Genomic DNA, 20,676 nt, shown 5'->3' on the forward strand with positions numbered 1-20,676 from the left:
TGAAAACATCAACTCAGCAGCATCTGAAAAAGCAAGTCAGGTGTTAGCAATGTTGGGGTTAGCAACTAGAGAACAAAACAGATGATATCATCATGTTATTGTATAAATCCCAACTTTGTCTGCAGTCTGAATATTGTGTGGCATTCCAGGCCCCCATGTCAAAAAGGATAGAGAACTACAGAGGATGTAGAGAAAGGCAATGAGGATAATAAAAGGTATGAGACAGCTTTTGTATAAAGAATGACTAATTATTCTGTTCTTCTTCCCTTAAAAAAGATGGCTGAGATGGATATGTAAGAGGTCTATAAAATAAGTGCCTGGAAAGCGTGGTTGGGGATTGCTTGGTCACACTTTCCTCTGATCCAAGAAGCAGAGGACATCAAATGAATCTGTAGGATCCAGATTCAGAGAAGAAAAGATGATTCTTTATGTCACAATGTAGTTAGGGATGACTTCCTACAATAAGCTATAGATAAAGTTATGTGGGCTCAAGAGGAAACCTCATGGACAAGTTCATGGAAGAGAAATTCGTAACTAAGTACAGAGGAACTGCATCTGGCTGAGGAAGTTCTTGAGTGGAAGTCACTGGAGGCCGCCTGAGGAAAGTAGTGTACATTTCCATGTTCTTATTCTTTTTCCTTAAGCAACCACTCTCCACCGACTATCAAAGACAACATTTTAGGGTAGATGGCCTCACTTTGGTCTAAGTATGGCTATTCTTAGTTTATCACAGCTCATCAAGGCTAATGTGCTAGATTTTTTGACTGGCAGTTCTTGAAAGCAGAGAAGCAGGTGGGTGTTTGACCTGGAAATTTTTTCATAGAGATCTCATCATAGAAGATCAGATTCAAGCCAAAGCTTTACTTGTATTTGGGCACAGATAGATGTTGGGTGAGTTCTGGCATTTGTCATTTGCCAAGTTTATAAAATTATTTTTTGAGACATAAAATTTTTACCACTTGTTGCCTAGAATTGGATCTTTAGATTTTAGTGAAATGATTGACATGGTGGCAGTAGTTAAGTGGCTGTGCTTGCTTTAAATTTTTCAGTGGAATTCAAAACTTATCTCGGAATTTATGCTATTTATTTATGCTATAAAGACCACAGCGACCAAAATGTCATAAACTCCATGAATGACTCCGCTTTTATCATGATGTCCAGTTTCTGACCAGCATTTAGAAATCCCAAAGGATGCAGAGAATGTACAAGATAAGACTAATATTAAAAAGCAAGATATGCTGTGGCATAAGCATTTAAGAAAGTCATATAAGGCAAATGGGAGTTGTTAATGCCTATGGAGTCTTATTTGTTAGATTAGGATATAGGAAGCTTTGGGTCCCCCCCATCATGGGAATAGTTTAGTTACACACTTCAAATGTTTTTCTTACTGCAGAGCAAGCAAAAAATTCTCCCTCAGAAGAAAAAAGCAGCAATTTGTTTGGAATTGTTGTTATAAAACCCCCTCAACATACTGACTAGAAAAACATTATCTTTCCTATCTTTGTTCTCCTGTCAGGACTATAATTCCTGCCTGACCAAGCAGAGTCCTACATCAGTTTAAATATACCAGGTTTAAATGTCCCCCAAATTTTGTCATTATACTGGGTTACTCTTAGTTTAAAGATTTTGGGGGGTTTTGGTTTGTTGGTTAAATATTACATTCTTTTCACAGCTTGTTCTGGAGTAATTAGTACTACGCTATATATATATATATACACACACACAAACTCAGCAGAAAATAAAGAATTTTTCTTTGGAGAGCAGAGATCTTACAGCACCAATGATGTTATCTATTGTTGCCATTACTTCCACAAGATTATTTAACTTGTAGAGTGCCATGTGGATTTCACAGATCAGAAGCCAGTAGAACATTAAACAAAAACTAAAGTATTCAACTTTAAGGACCTAAAAAACTAGCGCCCAATGTTGTAGGCAACTGTTAATTTTGCTTTTAAGAGAAATTTCTCTAATGTTTTACATAGAGATTTTAGCCAAAACCATTGGCATGATTTTGCTGTGTGTTTTGCTATGATACAATCAAAGTTAAAGTCCTTCTCTCTGCTCTTTTGCCTTAAGTATGTCAAATAGAAGATGGGGGATTAACTTCAAGGAACACCAACTACTGATACTTCAGCAGCTGTACGGAGACATTTCATGTATGTCATACAACTAAATCAAACAGATCCTGGTGTTCTGACAGGTTATGTTTTCAGCTGAGCAATGACTAATCAAGATTCTTCTGTTTTATCGTTTTAGACAGTTCTGTTATATGGTTAAAGAAGACAGAAGCATCTACATCTAGTACAAATTCCCATCAAATATATGACCATTCAAATGCAGAGGTGTCTGTCCTTAATTTGTTTTCTACAATAAGTATATGAAAAAGTTCAGAAACACAGATCAGATTTGATTATTCCCTTTTACCAAAATGATAAAAGAGCGCCTAATACAAGCTCAAAACACCCTAACAGTAATCAAACATATAAATTCCATCATAGATTTATGACATTTGAAGGGCTGATAATGATGTGATTAATTTTCCCCCAAAAAAAAGTGTTTATTTTTGTATTTACCAGAGTGCCATAGGGCATTTTTTGCAGCTATATACTTCAGAATTTTATTGTCACAAAATTATCTATAAAACTGTGCATCATTAGGCAAAAGGGAGATAATTTTGCCTAAAGCAAGATTCTGCCTAGCAAAAGACTAAAAAACTGTCTGCTATAGCAACATATCAACACTGCACAAGATAATAAGAAGCAGTTAGCCACCTTGAACTGAGTTATTTTAAACGAGGTGTCTTTACTCAGGGTTGTCTAGCAAAGTTCCTTTAAAGACCAGGCCAGAATTCCCTTTCTGAGTAGGGCTTCTCTGATAGTGTTTTCCTTAAATATTTAATTATATGGCAAGCTGTGCTTATTTTGCTTCTCCAGAGCCTTTGACTTGTAGTCAATAAAGAAAGCACTCTTCCTCCCATTAAATCCTGATATTTAGAGAGTAACATTTTCCTCTGTTTGACTAGGGAGCTTGTCTCCACCCAGTCTTTGGGTTACCTTACTGTCTTCAGAGGCTTGATGAAAAGACTCAAGCATCTAAAAGCCTGTCTACTTTTTCCGTCCATAACATTCCAGTTTAACAGAAGATTCTCTCTCTACCTTGATATTTTGCCTAGTGGTCTGTAAAGAACCTAGTGTAAGGAAGCATCACTCCAGGATCACTTAATTGACAGACATGCAGACTTAGGTTTAAAGCCTCAACAGTTACCAGCTACTTAAGATGCAAAGCTGTGTAACTTAAATGCCGAGTGCTCTCTGTTGCTCTGACATCTCTGAAGACCTAGAACCAGCCAACTGAAAACACATTGTACAGGGACCTCCGTGGAATTTACACTGTGGAAATCCAACATTAAACACCAGCAACCTAGGTCTCAAAGCAAGAGGTCTAGCCATTAAAGATGTTTCTGCCCACCTGGTGAACACTCTGCTTTAAGACCAGCTTAGTTCAAAATGCGATGTGATTTAAAACAAGCTAACTGACTTTGGGCTGAGGTGAGTAGAAGTGCTTACGCTGTCAGTTGTTAACACTCAGCTAGGGGAATATTCATCCCTTGCTGAAGAACAGTCACCTCTTAAATCACTCCAACTAGACCTGGAGGAGCTCAGCTGTTTACAGTCTGCATTACGCCAAGTCAGCAACGGGGAACAGAACTGAACCCAGGTCTTGTAAGGCACCGGCAAATTATCTTCCCACTGAATATTTTTTTTTTTTTTTAATGCTTATAGTAAGGTTCCCCTTTAATGACACAATGCAAATCATCCATTGATAGCATCACTAGAGAGATCTGATACTTCATTCCACTAATTCTCTTCCCCTTTCCAGTAGGAAAGGCAACAGGCTGCATAAGAACAGGTATTATTAGGGTCCAGTAATAATTCAGGTCATTGCCAAATAGCAGTGCATGTTAAACTATACTGAAGTAAGAGAGAACCAGCAAAAGAAGCAATTCCATGACAGGGAGATTAAAAAGCTTTTCTTTTTTTTTTTTTTCATGCTTGCAGTGCTGCAGAAAGTGCATGCGGGGTAGAGATGAAAATCATAAACTTAGTTAGATCTAAGTGTATTAGTTATTTAGAGGATGTAAATGATGTTTCACTTGAGATTCTTCTTTCTTCTTTGTTTGGAGTATGAATGCAAGAAATGGGTAAATTAGAGTTTAAAACATCTGGCACCATTTACTAAAGTAAACTCACAACCTAAATTGTCACTGGGAAATGTACACTTCTTTTTGCTGTTGTTTTGATTTAGCCGTCAGAAGAGTCATGTTTAAATACAGCCTTTTCTGCCTCATGGCTGAGTCTCTTTGTGTGCATTTGCTCAACATTACTTACTTTACTTTGAAGGTGGGCTGAGCGTAGAAATCTGACGAAAGAGTGGGCTGTGCCCTCAATCCGAGGGAGCTCTTACATTCTTCTGAATGACTACATTTGCTAGTGCAGTACACAGCAGCAGCAACAGTGTGGTGCTCTGGGTCTCCAGCTCTGCCTAGCAGACAAATCTCCAGCTCGCTGAACATCTGCAAGACAAATTTTTCATGTTCTTCTGTAAATGAATGCTGCCTAACTGCACCAGGAAAATGGGCACAGGGGATTATCTCTGCATTGCTATGAGTGGAGGGGCGCCTTGGGGCTTTAGATTGCAAGGTGGCAAGGAGCAAAAGCAGCCTTTGCAAATCGCCAAGGTAGGATCATGAGAGAAAGATATTATCGGTGTTTTGTGAACAAGTGAAGAGAATAGTTTGTTTAAAAATATACTGCTTCCAGTGAAGTGGTTGGTGTGGATCTTATTGTGATGCTTGTTTGAATTTGCTAACGTTTTACAGAGATTCTACAGGTGCTGATTATGTTTGTTTCAATAAAAATGAATGATTACTTTTTGGTAGCTTGCAAGTATTGCAAACAATTTCTTAAATGTTAAAGGTTTGAAATTGTGAAATGATGTATGCCTTTCAGCTCCTGTTTGATTCGCTGTATGTTTTTGAATGCACTCGACATATCGCAAAACTGAATCTTGTATTAGGAAATGCTGTTTCAGTCATCTGTGATACTTTTTTTACTCTAGGCATAGAATAAATACAGCTTTATCATGAGAAAATGTTCTTACTATTTTGGGAATCCCGGAAAGTGTTACACCGAGTTATCTCTGGTTTTGGAAAGCTATCTAGTCTTAGAAGCTGCTTTAATAGATGCCAAACATTCCCTCTTATATTTCATGAGCAACACCAAAAATTACTGAACAATTCATAAATTTTATTCATGTATAAAATGAGAGCAAAACAGACAGCAGAAATTCAGAATAAATAAAAAATAAGAATTGGTAAGCCCAAGTTGCAAAAATAATAGTTAAGAAGTAGCTTTGCTAAAAATCAGTGCTTACTCCATTGCAACAGCTTCTCCACTGGTGCAGCAATGAAGATTTGACGGTTATTAAGGCTTATGTAACTTACGGAGCTGCATTCTGTTCTCCTAGACAAGAGGGACAAATTTTGTCCAGAGCTCCAAGGTCAGCAAAATACCACCGACTGAAATGATCCTGGGACTGATCATCATACAATGAATTCTGCCTTGTTAAGCTGAGGGAGAGAGATTTAAATGTATCTTATCACCTTTTGGTATCTTGGTAATCCAGTACATTGAATGTTAAGGTTTTTGTACTTTGACGCAGTATTTTAGATCAGTAGTTTAGCTATTTAAGCTCTAACCTTCCTAAGCTGTCAATATAGTTATTAATTACTTAAATTTAATTCACTGGATCAGTTAATCTACCTCATTTCCTAAAAGAAGGTCCTTGTAGTTCCTCTGTCAAGAAAAGAACGTCTTTCATTATTATTTTCAATGATTTCCAGCCCATAATATTAATCATATTCAGTAATAGAGCTATGATTTATTGAGTGTTTGTATAATTTTTCTCATTACTGTTGTTTTGTTTGTTCTTATATTTTGCAAAACTTGAACATGTTTAAATTTTTTTCCTATCGATGGGCAACTGTTGCTTTACAAGTAAAGCCACTGATAATAGATGACAGTGGAATCCTGCCATCTAGTGAATGCTTGTAGATAGAACTTAAAAAATTCTAAGTTAACGGGTAAAAGGCAAGTGGCCTTGATTACATAAAACCAAAAGTAAAAAAAAAAAAGCACAGTAGTTTGAACACGAAATTCTGATTAAGGTTTAGTTTTTCTAATAAAAATGGGCTATACAACTTTTTTTCATATTCACATCCTAAACTATGGCACTTAAGTCTGAGTTCTGTTTTACCACTAAAATTTGGGACTTGAGAACACATGGTAACAGTTGTGCCTTACTTCTAATGGGAAAATCCACCAGTAAAACATATCTAAATTTAGAAAAAAAAATATATGTATTTTTAGGAAAAAAAAAAATCAAAGCAGCATGAGTTTGTTTTCTTGCAACTGAACCCTATCAAAAGGCCACGTAATACAATACTTCAGAACACTTTTATAAGAGTACATGCGTATCAGCATATATAAGTGTTGCAAGCATGGTGGATTGGGTGCTTTATAAGTTCCAGATCATTCATTTCTCCACGCTTAAGAGTTGGTCAGGATCAGCGAGATTTGAAAATTGACACTACTATCTGGCTGAAAACCTGAAACTTAGAGTTGACAGGCCACAGCTTTCTTTGGGACTCACTCTGTCAGCAGACTTCACCATCCTCCCCGGAGAGGCTGGGCTCTCTGCGAGGCACGCAGACGTGGGTCTCCAGGTCAGGCACCAGCGGCAGGTTGAGGCACAGCGAGGTGGGGGGTCTGCAGCTACACTGTGTGTGACCTTTTTTGGTGAGAGGCAATGTTTTCAGCTTTTATTCTGTTATTTGTGAAAAGTGAATCTAGTAAGTCATGAAAGAATAAAGAATTACCCAACTACTGCATAGTAATTTTCCTACTGGCTCCAAAATCAAAGGCTGTGTTTCTTAAAAACAATGAAAAATTGTTACAGGTTTCTTCGGTTAGTTGGTTTTTTGGTTTTTTTTTCAATTCAAGGTTCAGCTTCTCTGCTGGTACATACTAATGTAGCTCCATGGAACCAGTGGGTCATTGCCAATTTACACCAACCAAGATTTTGTCAGAAGTGTGTATTTCTGGTTTTGATGTCTCAGCTTGCAGGAGCTGGGAAAGCTGCAGAGGGGTTGCTCGCCTGGTTGCCGACACAACCTAGGCACAGCATACCCCTGGACTGCTGCAGAGGGAAGCACACTCAGGTTCCAGTCGTGAGCAGAGCAGTGGTTGTGATACAGATCTAATGGAGAGAGGGATGTGAAGCGGAGGGAAATGAGATAATTCATGAAAATGTGGCAGGATACAAAAAGCCCAAATTCACACTTATCTACCCTTTTGATAAAGGAAAAACACTGTTTTTAAAGCTAATGAAATAAGTCGCTGCAATTTACTGCCAGAAGCAACTTTTACCAGTTTGTTTTACACCTTTTAAAATATTGTTTTATTACATTTATTTAAAAATATTAAAACCCTCCCCCCATTGTTTGTTGCCTAGTTCTTAAAGCATATATGTAAGTAGCATTCCCACTAAAATCAATGAGTTTTGCCTGTAGTATTGTCTTCCATTACCATGCAAAGTGTTAACACCGAGATAGAGACAAATGTTTTGCCTTCCCAAGAAATATCTCAGTATTTTTTCTAACGAGCAGATAAAATAAGGAAATTTTCATCAGCAAATAATTTTACAGCCATTAAATTAGATTCAAGACATTTCAGTACTTTGTTAGATGTGAGATTGCAACAAATCGATTTTTTTTAAGTATCACAAAGTATCATTTTCTTTATTCATTTTTAACTCTTATTGAAAATGTAAATTTTGAAAACATTTGACTCATTTTCTGTAGAGGCATACAAACTGTTTAACACCCCTCTTCCTCCCAACCCTGGCTCTGTACATCAACTTACTTTATTATGTCCACTAATGTTGTAACTACTTCATAAAAATTTATTTTCACTTTAAAAGAATTTGCATATTCTATATACTGTCCACATATACCATAATGACTTTAAAAAAGATCTGTTTAAAATATTGTGTCAAAAGACATATTGTGCTAAGAATGATAACTAATAAATGAATGTTGTTAAAACCAAAAAAAGATAATTGGGAGTATAAACCTAAGGAAAACAGTGGTTGTATCAGTTGTGCTGTGTGGGCACCAAGACACTAAACCATGTCAGTATTGCACTGTAGGATAGCCTTCCAAAAGCAGGAGACAGCTGGGAAATCTCAGTACAACAGTGACCCTAGATGGCTAAGAATTCAAGATATATAAGAGCAAAGTGTCATCTGATCTCCTTTCTGTTTCCACTGTGAGATATATGAAAGAATCCTTTTTTTATGAATATCATAGATTTTTTCTTGTAAATCTCTTTTCAGTTTTTAGTTTAAAATATATAAAATTTCTATGTACAAAATAATGGATTATTTTCTGGACTAGCATTTGAAAGAAAGTCCTGGGAGTTTTTCTACTAATAGTTAACAATACCAGCTATGTTATATATAAAGAAGCTACATCCTCTAAGAAGCATCTCTTCTGCAACAGGTAATTTAATGGAGTTGTCCTATAGACGATTTAGATTTATAATTCAACTATGATGTAACTCCATTAAATTATCTGGTTGCAACAGAAGTACATTATTCTCAGCATACTTGTTACCTACATCAAACAGCAATTTGATGAACTCATTGTTTGTATCTGTCAAAGTCTTGCTAATTTAATTTTAGGAACTTAACCCAATAGTTCTAGCATTCAAAGGCGTTAAGTTCCATGACTCAGACCTCTGAGCACTTCAAAGGAAATTCACTCCTCTTTTTCCTATCAATATCCTAAAAGTGAAAATGAAACAGATGCTTAAAAATCTATACAATCAATCGTGTTGTAGGTTTTCACATTTGAAACAGTGAGGAAACTAATGTTATTGAGACAAGGTGCCTCACTTGTTACTGAATTCAGATCACGTCAGTTCCAGAAGTAGTTTGGTCTATATGTAGTATATACAGCAATATTTCTACATACATACAACTCAGCAAGAAAGATGTGTTCAAAGGGAATCATGTTGTCCATTTTATATCTGAGAGAACATTCATCCTGATCTGTCCCTGATTTACCAGCAGCAGAACAATATATAATTGCATATGGAGAAACACACGGCGATTTTTTTTTAAAGTGCTGACAGATTTTATGTACTTTTTCAGCAACTTTTTTCAACTAAATTTTTAGAAAAATAAAATAGTAATATTTCCCTTCCTTTAATTTCTACCATGCCAGTTTGCCACTGCATAACTACAGTTATGATTCCTATCTTCTAAAATGTGAGGTTATTTGAAAGAACTTAATGGATATTTTAAAACTCTTACCAATGTGATTTTGCACCCTGAAAATTTTTGCTCTACTACGGACATTTTTTTATGTCCAAACATGCCAAATATCATGCAATTTTCCATTGTCTTCTAAATGTTAACTATAGTCCTAATTAATCCTATGAAATACTTTGATAATTCAGGGTTCAAAGCCAATGGCCTCAACTAGGCTGCACAAAAAAACTTAGAAATTTGTGACTATTTTGCCAATTTCTGAAATAGACTTCTGCTGCTGCTGCACAAATAGTAGTTTCACCTTTGGCTCAGTAATGACATGTGACCACTGGCTGCCTGGTCATTTTAGACGCGTGCATTTGTCCATCAAAATGCTCAGATTTCAATTCAAGTCTCAGTTTCATCATTCTGGATTCACTGGAACCTGAAACTGAAAGTGGAACTCAAAGACTTGGGAATAACCTGAACCAACAGTGTGAAAAGCTGATGCCTGCCTATGATTACTTAATGCTGGATGTATATAGAAGTGGGCTCTGTTGTGGTAGTTTGACTTTCTGCATTTATCCAAAATACTTGACACATGCAGAACAACCCCAAGTGGCTTTCATCAAGTTGACCTTTACACTTAGTCTAGTAGAAAAAAAATAAAGGATAAGACATGTTAGCACAGTTATGCTTTTGATCCTGAGGTGAGGCAAAGCATGTCACTGTCACATATAGGAGAGGTATGTTAGCGCACAGTTGGTCCCTCCACAAAGTACGTCAAAGCTGATGGGTTTAAGGAAACTTTTTCAAGTTCCTGTCACTCTCTTACATTGTCACCATTGGCAAATGCTCACACTTCCAGGCATAAAAACTAGGTTAGTAAAAGCTGAGATTCTGGTCACTACATTCAAGTTGAGACATGATACATATAGTTGTGTTATATCTGCTCCTGGCTCATTTCAGTGCTAAGTCACACAGATGAGCATAAGCCATCAGTTGCTGAAGCAGTGTTTTTTTGCTCCCCTGCTTGCCTCTGCACTGATGGCCTAGGAGCACCGTCCTAGTAAGATGAAGGTAAGAGACTGTTCCGTGTTTCTGATCACCTCCAGATGACACTAAAAGTCATCTTGGAGTTGGAGCTTTGGTGCAGTCTGCTTCTGAAAATATACTCGTTAATGCATAGTCTACTTGACTTAGGATCTTACTGTACACTACTGTGTTGAAAGGAAGATGCTTAGCATGCTATGTAAAGGCTCAGTACTGAGTAACGTGACCCTGCCGATATTTCCTTCAATTGACATTTTAATCAGAATTTGAATACAACTTCATGCATAGCAGTAGATGGCACAGGCCATGTTTAAAACATGCTAGTTGAACTTTGGCAGCAAAGGAGGGGAATTTAGAGTTAACCTACATGATTTTAAACACAACTTGCCTTACTTGGACTGTATTTAAAACTGTTTGTTTAAATTTACTAGCTAATAAATTTCCAAACATAGTTTGTTTTTGCATTCTGGACAAACTCTTATTCTCAAATTCACTCTTCAGACCATCTGACACAGCTGGTATTTGCCAATATTCAGAAAACCCTGTAAGGCATATTTACATGTTCTTTCACATAAGGAGTTATATGGAAAATTGTGGTTTTATCTATCTTTTCTGGACAGGGTTTTGACTCTGTTGTGAGCCTTGACCCAATTTAATAACCAATACATTTTTGCACATGTTTAGATGACATAGTTCAGCTTCTATTTAAGTAAATGACAAAACTTCCATTGACAAACTGGGAAGAAGATGGGCTTTATAGAGGTTAGGTTAATTTATTTTGCAAAACAAAGGAAAAAATTAAAGTTCCCAACATCTAACTAAAATAGACCACTGATAAATAACTTGGTTCCCAAAAATATGCCATTGCTAGTTAGAAAAATAATGAGGAAAAAAAATTCATACACCTTTACCAGAAAAGGTTTATAAGTACCTCCAAAGGTTACGAGTCTGTGTTTTCTAGTTTCAAACTTTTGCATTCCAGCTGTTGTGCCAGTGGAAATGTTTAGTACTTAAGTCCCATCTAGTTGTTTAAAAACTGCAGGCTGAACCAGCACATGATTGTATACCCTGTTTTGGATATACAGAACTACATACCAAGATGGTTTTGGCATGCTTTCTGCAGTATTTAGGCAAATACAAGCACGCTTTGGATACATGGTAGTATTCACTTGTGCTTGTTTCCAACAGATACTTTTCCAACTCTCATGCTAGGAGAGTTTTTAATGGAATAGAATGAACAACATAATTCACACTGATTTAAACTAAACAAACTGAAAAAAACCAAACAGCGTATTCCCACTAAATTAGATTAGCTGCTTTGTATAGAGCTTTGCTTCATTTTCTAGCTTCTTTGCTGGAAACATTTAAAATACACTGCATGATACTATTGTATTTCATTGTTCTGCATTTTCTGCGATTGCATTCTTATTGTGAATGTAATAGTAAGACTTTTGGCCAAGTTCACATTAAAATATCACAACAGGAAATGTTGTTTACAAACCCCATTAGGATTGTGTCAAATTGTTTGAGAGGATACAGCTAGCCATTTACGCATATCATGGAAGGGCTTTCTTCCAAATACAGAACTCTGTGTTCTTCATATTTACAGCAGAAATATTTAGAGCAGAAATTACTTTAAGAGACCATATCTCATGGGTTAAATGCTTAGCACTCTATAAAATAGGACTGATTTGCAGAGATAGCTTCAACTTTAAGAGGAACAACTCTGTGCGTTGAATTAACTGCAGACAAAAATGATAACATTTAGATTGCAACCAGTACTTATGAGCACTGTTCATTGGCTGGAACAAAACTGGCAGTAAAAAAAACCCCTGGATATCAGCTTGAAGGTTTTAAATTTCAGACCTAATGTACACAAGTTACACAGTGGATTTCTTTTTCCTTTTCTGTAACTTTTCCCATCTGTCCCATTTCATTAGACTCTGTAGTCCACAGTCAGCATGGATGTTAGGATGAGACTAATGCACATTTAGACTGAAACACTTCAGCATGCAACAAAATCAAAGTGCTATTTTTTGGTTACCTGCCAATACAACATAATGTTGAGCATGAAAGCCAAAAAAACTACAAAACACCTCACCACCTTGCTCTCAGTGGGGTGCTAAGAGCAGTGAAGAAGTGGCTGCTTATGTGGAAGGTAAATTATAATGAAAATCTAGCTCTAAGCTGGCCAGAGCCAATGGGCTTATACCTCGAGCCCACTATCATGTGCTGCAGTCCTGGGCACAGCACAGAGTCTTCTCTTCTTGTTTAGCAGGGAAACACTGTCTACAAGTCTTCTTTCTACTTCCACAGAAATGTATTTTGAATCCTTTAAGTTCCCTTCTTTGTTTGACATCTCTTTCCTATATCTGGGACGGGCCATCAAACTCACAGGTAACCTTTTGCTTCAAAAGAGTTATGTCATCCTGGACTGCATAGCTATAGAATCATTATTTTATAAACTTGCCTTTTTGTAAGTATGTTTTAGAAATATGGTCCCATTTAGGAAGCTGGATGTTTTGGTTTTTGTAAGCATGTTTTATATTACAATTAATTAGCTGATGAACTGGTGATGGGTCAAAACTATGAAGAAAGTAGATAAACTATGGTTTTCTATACTGCTGGTTTCGTTTTATACGTTCTCTATAGCATAAACATGCCACGTATGGTATAAATTGCTACAATATTGAATTTCAAGAAAGTTTCTAAAATAAAGGTAATGCAAGACAATCATGTGTCCACTGTGGCACTTTACAGTAACAGAAAGAAAAACAAACTGAAAAACAGGGGAACATAATTCAATAAGACCAAATTTCCCTTCCAAGTAGTCTCTGCCTAATACAAGGAGTATCAGGTACTGCTTGTTGTCTGCAGGCAAAGGTGGGAAAGCTGAATCTTTATTTTAAAAACCTAACAGTTGAAATTGCTGTAAAGGGACCCTTAAAGGAGTTACATTTTTTCTCATGAACTCAATGGGAGCTTTGCCATTGACTTCAAAGGCCAAAGGATTGGGCCTTGGTATGTATAATATAGTGCAGTTATTTAATTAGAAGCAGATATCATGAATAAAAATCCTCATTGGGAAGGGTGTAGCAGTTTTTGCTAGGGATCTACTTACTACAATTTTCTGTGTCTAGCAGAAGTCACTCCCTTCAAACAAACAAAAACACCTTAGACTTTGGGGTATTTTGATAACACTGTTAAATAATGTAACTTTTTCCAAGTTACTTGGTAATTGTATATTTCATTTCCAAACTGTCTTGGAAGTCTTTGTAAGGACAAAGATACTTGAGTTGGAGACATTTCAGTTTGCATATTTATAGGACAGTGAAATGACTGCTAATAATAGGTGCTAGTCTGACATTACTAGAAAGTAGAGGCCATTTATGAAAGGACTGATAATGTATCAGTGTAAGCTAAGGAGAAAATTTAGACTGTGGACATATCTCTCAGGTGCAGACATTTAATGGTTTAAGGGACTACCTGTAACTGCCCTCTCACTTTCTTCAACTCTGCAAAGTTGAAGACAGGCTTGTGTTGGTTGAAATGAGCAGGTATTTTGTAAACAGTTTAGATACCAGGGCTTTGCTAACTCACCTAATTTTGCCTGAGAGCTCAGGGAACAATCATATAAGCAGCTCATCTGTAAGATTTGAAGTGTAGAAACCTCCAGGTTAGGATAAGGAGGAGGAAAGAGAGAGGAGACCCAAGCAGCTGTGGGTGGTAACCTTTTCAGCAGGCACAGCTGTGGCTGGACAAGTCAGACAGTAACTCCTTGTGTTGGCACACCCACCTTGTTGTAGATGCATTTTCAACAGTTTAACTGAAATCACTTTGGAAAGGCTCTAAGGGTCCTGCAAAAAAACTGCTTTTCTTCCAGAAGAAAAGCATCTACATGGAAAATTGTGCAACAATAACTTTAATGGTTGTCTATACTTGTATAATATCAGGTGTTACCAAGATGTACTGCAATCAAGGGGAATCATGTAATGAGATTTATTAGCTTTACTCAACCACCACCACTGGTGCTCCTGAAGAGACCATCTCTCTATTTATCTCTCTCTAGATCCTTGTCTTCTCTTCCAGAAGTTCTTGCTCTGCTTTCTCTTATCATTCTCTCTGTAGTACTTTTATTTAAATACACAAGTACAGCTACTTACTTAAGCATCACTTTCAATGAACACAATGAAAATTGTGGGCAAACAATGCCTCAGACTTCAAACCTTGTTACTTGGTTAGAATAGTGCCCACCACTTCCAGTGAACTTCCTTTGCACTGGAAGAAATAGAGGAAACTTCCTGCTTTGCAAACTCTCTCATCGCAGAAATCTCTGAACTACTAGAGCTTAACAGATGTGGCTGGAAAAGACTGATCAGCATTTTGTTCCACAAATTACATTTTCCTATTTTGCAGAGATCACTTCAAATACTAGCTGCCAGAAGCCACTGATTTAATTACAGAGGATGCATATGGAAATAATCTGAAAGGGATAAATAGCTTATATATATTATCATATATTCATAATAATCTTCCTGCACACTGAAATAATACTTGCAGAATGGATAGTGTAAGACCCGCTTATAAAATTCTTCAAATCAGAAAATAACTATCATTAAGCATGGATGTTTTAAGCAATTTCTAACATATAATACTATTGAATGCCTAAGATCCTTACAGAGGATCACCTGTTTGACATCCTTCACTGAAAAAAGCTCTAAGTTTCAAAACTGTTGGCTTTCCAAAAACCTTGAGACCTAGTAAATCAGAATGGTTTCACCTAAATTCTCGGTCAGTGGAATAAGTATGTTATGAAGATCAATATAAAATGAGCCACTCAAACTGGGAGGGTTTTGTTACAATAATACATTAAAAAATTACATAATTGGTTTATGAAACAAAATGTTAGTTTTAAAGTGTTATCTCATGGTATCCATACTGTCAGCCAAAGTTAGTCTTTAGATTATGTTGTGCACGTTTAGGAGTATCTAGGGGAAGATACTAGTCATTAAACTGAACTGGAAATCACAATTAGAACAGTTTCCTTTCAATCCCTCAAATCCCTTTGCTAAGTTTATTAGTAGTGTGCCTTTATGTCCAGGCTCAATAATCACCTTTTCATGATACTGACATAGTATTGATTATCACTAGATGGTGCTCTTATTCACAATCCCCAAAGTCATAGGTAAGTGAATGTGAAAACAGTTACACCTTGGAGAAATTTTGGTTGCTAACTTTAATGTTTTCTTACTGAAGCTGCTAAGTATTGTTCAGCTCAGTACCTCCTGGACCAAATAATTTCAAAGTGTAGAATAGAATTAATGACTTCAAGATAAATACATATATAAAACAAACCAAAAATCACATAATATCAAATTAATAATTCCAAATCTTCCTTTCACTTCTACTTATTATTCTCTGGATACAAATAGAATGTAATCCCCTTAAGGAGGGCTCCATAAATTCGTTCCAGGGTTTGATTTGTGGTTTCATAATGCTATAATTAGGATCCATTTTGATCTTTAAAAAACTAACTAAAAATGAATATTTCAGAAGGCCTTAAGAAAGGGGCAGTCGCAATCCTTTAAAGAGAAAACGGAAGAATATTTCTGCACCTATTTTACACCATATTATGAACATTCAGTAGTAATATTACACACAACTATTGAATATGTGTAGTGAAATAATAATAAAAAAAGAGTATAAAACCCCATTATATCAAACCTCAGTTCCTTCCAGCCCAATCTGACAATAGTCAGAGCAGACAGGGCTGAGCCCTGGAGAGGTAAGAAATCTCCCAGGTCTCATATCCAATTTAAACTGAATTTTGAGCTATAGTAAAATGATGTTTTTTCTAAATTCCTCATTATCCTGCTTTTCCTTTCTCTGCCCTCACTTTCAGTCATGACTTCAGTCTGTAATATTAGCTCTTCTAAAATGAGGTTATTTTACTAATCTGATGAAGAATAGATGCCCATGAAGTACACCAAAACCAAATCCAAGAACACATCCTTGAACAGCTAGGGGGTTGGAAATCTAGCTGAGTTTTGCAGCTTGAGCCCATTTTTACTCAAATAGTTTTAAATTAACAGATCAGCACAGGTGTGATCCAACTAATTTTCCCATGACCGAATCTTTATTTGAAAGGCCCTGATTCAGCTCCTAAATGTGCTACATTTTTAAATCATTTTCCAGGTCACCAGGATAATGTTACCAAAAGATTTGTGATTTTGTGGCACAATTTGTGACTACAAAAAGGATTTGACTTTAAAACCCCTTGTCATTCTAAAAAAGCAAAAATTTCCCAAACTCTCAGAGTTAGTTTTCTTCCTCTGTATTTACAGGAACAGCAAAAAACAATCCAGTGAATCTAAACGTAGTGAGAGAACCATGAATGCCTCTTTTTCTACACTGGCAAGAGCAGTACAAAGGCTATGATAATTAAGCCTGAGGAGATAGTTATCTTTGTGGCCTGTCATTTTTTTTAGTGTTATCACAGGAACAAATGGAGCACTAAAATGCACGGCCTGAGAACAATGGTGCCCAGCTTCGTACCAGCCTTCTGGGTCATTCACTTGTTGTTTGCTTCCAGGCCTGATTTGCATAAGAGGCCTGAAAACATTGCAGAGACTGGGAATTAGCACAAATTTATATTGGGTGCTAATTGACCCAAGCAAAAACTAAAGATGCATTGGCTTGTTCAAATTAGTCTTGAATTCAGGCCTTCTGGATTCCTGCATCATCCAGCTCTGAAGAAGAATAAAGCCCTGGCATGTTTCATCAGCTACTGGGTGCTGGGATAAAAATAGAGAGGCAGAAATGGGATCATGTTTTAGCACAATCTTAGCTGAAACTGAAAAGGGTGGGAAGGAACCCTTTCTCTTATGAAAAATATTTTCTTTTCAGGTGTTCTAGGCAACAGCATAGCAATTGAGCTTACCTAGAATGAGAGCCAAACCAAATCTTTCTCCCAAACCTTTTACTACTCTAGGCCCAAACATTTTTTTTTAAAGCTGTGAAATATTCATTGTTCCATGTTTATGTGCAGGTGTGTTCCAACAAGAACAAGGAACACAATTTATTTCAATGACTGGATCAATCATGCTGGATGTACACACAGTGACATTCATAGCTGTAGGAGTTACTGATTGCCTCACTCCTATGCAGTGCCTCTTGCCTGTCTGTTATCCAACGAAGCTTCTTCTAATAGGTTTCCATCAGACCATTATGAGTAAGCCTTCAAATAAGACTTGTGCTATCTGGCATCAACAGTTTCCAATAAGCATAATATTTTTAGCAATCCACAGATTGTGGGACTGAGTTTAATATCTGGAGAAGATCTTTGGTCCGCATGTGGCTGAAATACTATATTAATAGCTTGCTTTGTGATTGCCAGTCCCTTTTATGTTGTAGGACTCTTGCAGAGCTTTCTCCTTACTGGGAGAGGAATGATATGCTACAAAGTCCTCTCTGTTTTTCTAGTTTTGAAGAATTACCAAAAGCAGTATTCTCCCTTAGGGGTTCACATAATCTCATGTTATACCTGTATGTCACTTAAAGCAAAACTTAGACATTGGCCCAAGTGAGTTTAGTTTCATTTAAAGGCTTTCTTGAACTTTTTTTGATTTCTTTAGTTTTAGATTTGCAAGATACTCTCAGGCCAGACGATATTTACATGTGCTCAGGTTTCATTTTGGCTATTTCACTTGGCTCCCCTTAGGCCTTATGCACCTCTAGTTTCTCCATCATTTTAACACCATTAGTCACAATCTAAAACAGAACTCAAATACAGCTCCTGCCACAACTGTACTTGACTGGTCAGAAATAAATCTATATGACTGCTTTGCTTGGACTGAGCACACAGCTAAGGAGTATTTAAGGCAAAATCTTCTCAGCAGCAGGCCTCAACTCAATCCTTCAGTTAACAGTGGTTCTTGTGAAGCAAGTATGTGTCTGTCAGATCTGCTGAGGTTGTCCCTGTTGAAGCATCCCTTCCATCTCTGGAGCCCTCTTCTCTTTAATGCAGAAAGCTTTGCTGCACTCCTGTGGTGTCAGTCGTGGATAAACACTTTCACAGAGTAAAATACCTATGCAATGCGTGTGGAATACAGGGTGGGGGGCATGTGGGCAGAGGTTGGACTTGGTCTTCTCTTTGTTCTCACAAATTACAGCAATCTCTGGGATCAAGGCTTCTTTCTTCAGGCACAGAGGATGAGATAAAGTTTAGTTCAATGTGCAGATTTCTGGTTTCTTCCATGCAAAAAGAAAAGAACTGAAAAGCAATCCCCTCTGATATAGTGACATTAAAATACTCTTGCTGTGTGTTTTCTTTAAATTAATTATTAGGCTTAAGTTAACAAGAAAAAGGTAAGTTTCAGGGCAAAATAATAAAGAGAAAAGGAAACTGGACACTGATTCTGACACTGAATTTAATTTATGAAGGTGCTGACCTGTGACATCTGTTTAAGGACTATGCAATCCTTAACAAGTGTGCTTCCCAGAGAAACTTGAGAAGATACTAGCAGTTCATATAACAGGACCTTTCCCTCAAAATTATATTAGTAGGAGAGGCATCAGCAAAGCTAGAAGCCTTCTGAGGCAATCTGAGTCAGATTATCTTCTTTTAGGTGAAAAAGAACACTGTACATTTCTATATTCCTATTCAGTTGCTTAAAATGCCACTCTTGATCTTCAGTTGATTTTTAAATTACTTCTTACACCACCAATATGCTGAAATTTGTGTCTGACTGTAACAGTTTCTTAAAACAGCTACCTATAAACAGTGCCATGAGATAAGGAGTGACACCACCCATCAATTTCCAACGTAGGTAGTAATGCGAATCACAGGGAAGCACTTGCTCAGGAAACAAACACAAAGTTACAGAACTAATCCACATAAATGTCTTTTCTGTTTCTAGCTGTGCCTTCACAAGTTCTTCTTAGTCTCTACTCCCTTTACTTGGTGTTCGGCATTTGGAAGAGTGACACAGATAGGGGCTGACTCTGCCATTACCACAGGTTTCCTGACACTCCTTCAACAATTGTTCATGAATACCATGCTCTCATATGGTCAGATGTTCCTTCAGATTATTTTTTCTTCCACAACAAAGCTCTGAAAGCAGCACAATGCATATGAGTGGAGAAGACAAAGTTATTTCCATTTCCTCTTCTGCTTGTGTCTCATGGTTTTACGCTAGTATTTAACCTTTGTTGGGAGTTTAAGCACTTCTCATAGATCTAAAGGGAAATACTACATGGTTGATTTTGGTTTTGTAGCTGCCACAGCCTTAATTTCAGAAGTACTTACAAAAAGCGCCTCTTAACTCTGTAGAAGATACAGTTGTTTGTTTTCTTATGCAGTAGAGGCAGCGCTTACTCTAAAAATCAAGTCATGAAGATCTGGCACAGTTTTGGATTTACACATACTAAGGTTTCTTGGAGGTTCCATATGGCCATAACAATGCAACTGAGTTAGATGCATCATTTAAGAGTTGAAAAATATGCAGGATATCTTGTAGCAAAGTTGGAGCAACAGTAGCCACACAAAATGAAAAGGAATGCTGTTGTCCTAAACTAATATAACTAGGGCTGTCAAAAAACTTTCTACGACTATGTTGGGTTGAAATATTCTGATGGCAAGTAGGTATTTTATAGCCACATGTTAATCTTCTTGAAAGGGATGAGTTACTAAATTAAATTCTTACAATGAGTAGCTCTTTTATGTGCATTTATATTTTTCCAGATGCTTGACACAGTCAAGATTATCCTGTTCATTTGCATGTGCTTGTTTCTTTTGTTGTTATTTTTAGAAAATTCTTTAAGACTTGCTATTCTTCTAACATCTGAGTAGGATTTGAAAATCTTTTTTATTTTAGTCCCATCGCATTTTTCAATTATCTTTCTTAACCCTTATTTCTATTATTTTTAGTTTTGGAAGAAAAGATGAAAGAACAGAAGCCTATAATGACTTCAGGTTCTAACATTTATTTCCCTAACAATGTATAGAATACACCATACCTCTGTGGCATAACTGTCTAGAAGCTGATGGAGCCATGCTAGAACTGTTGTACATTTTCAACAAAGCTCAGGGGGAACAAAAAAAGGTTACATGGGAGAATATGACCATTATTTGGGGTAATATAATATTCTTCAGGACTATCATATGCTTATAGCAGGTTTCAGATCTTTAAGTTTTCAAAATATGAATGTTCGATAGCAGCAAAATCCAGGACTTAATTTAAACTAATCAAG

General features: G+C 36.7%; 1 protein-coding gene across 1 annotated transcript in view; it reads left to right on the plus strand.

Annotated features, from left to right (window-relative positions):
- Positions 1-4,609: 4,609 nt before the first annotated feature.
- The window catches only part of SYNPO2 (synaptopodin 2), a 98,683-nt gene continuing 82,616 nt past the window's right edge, over positions 4,610-20,676 (plus strand). Inside the window, exon 1 of the mRNA XM_049815085.1 lies at positions 4,610-4,738. Within this exon, the coding sequence (XP_049671042.1) occupies positions 4,610-4,738 (129 nt within the window). The remainder of the gene's footprint in view (positions 4,739-20,676) is intronic.

This window comes from Accipiter gentilis, chromosome 12, assembly GCF_929443795.1.
Source record: "Accipiter gentilis chromosome 12, bAccGen1.1, whole genome shotgun sequence".
Classification (NCBI taxonomy): Eukaryota; Metazoa; Chordata; class Aves; order Accipitriformes; family Accipitridae; genus Astur; species Astur gentilis.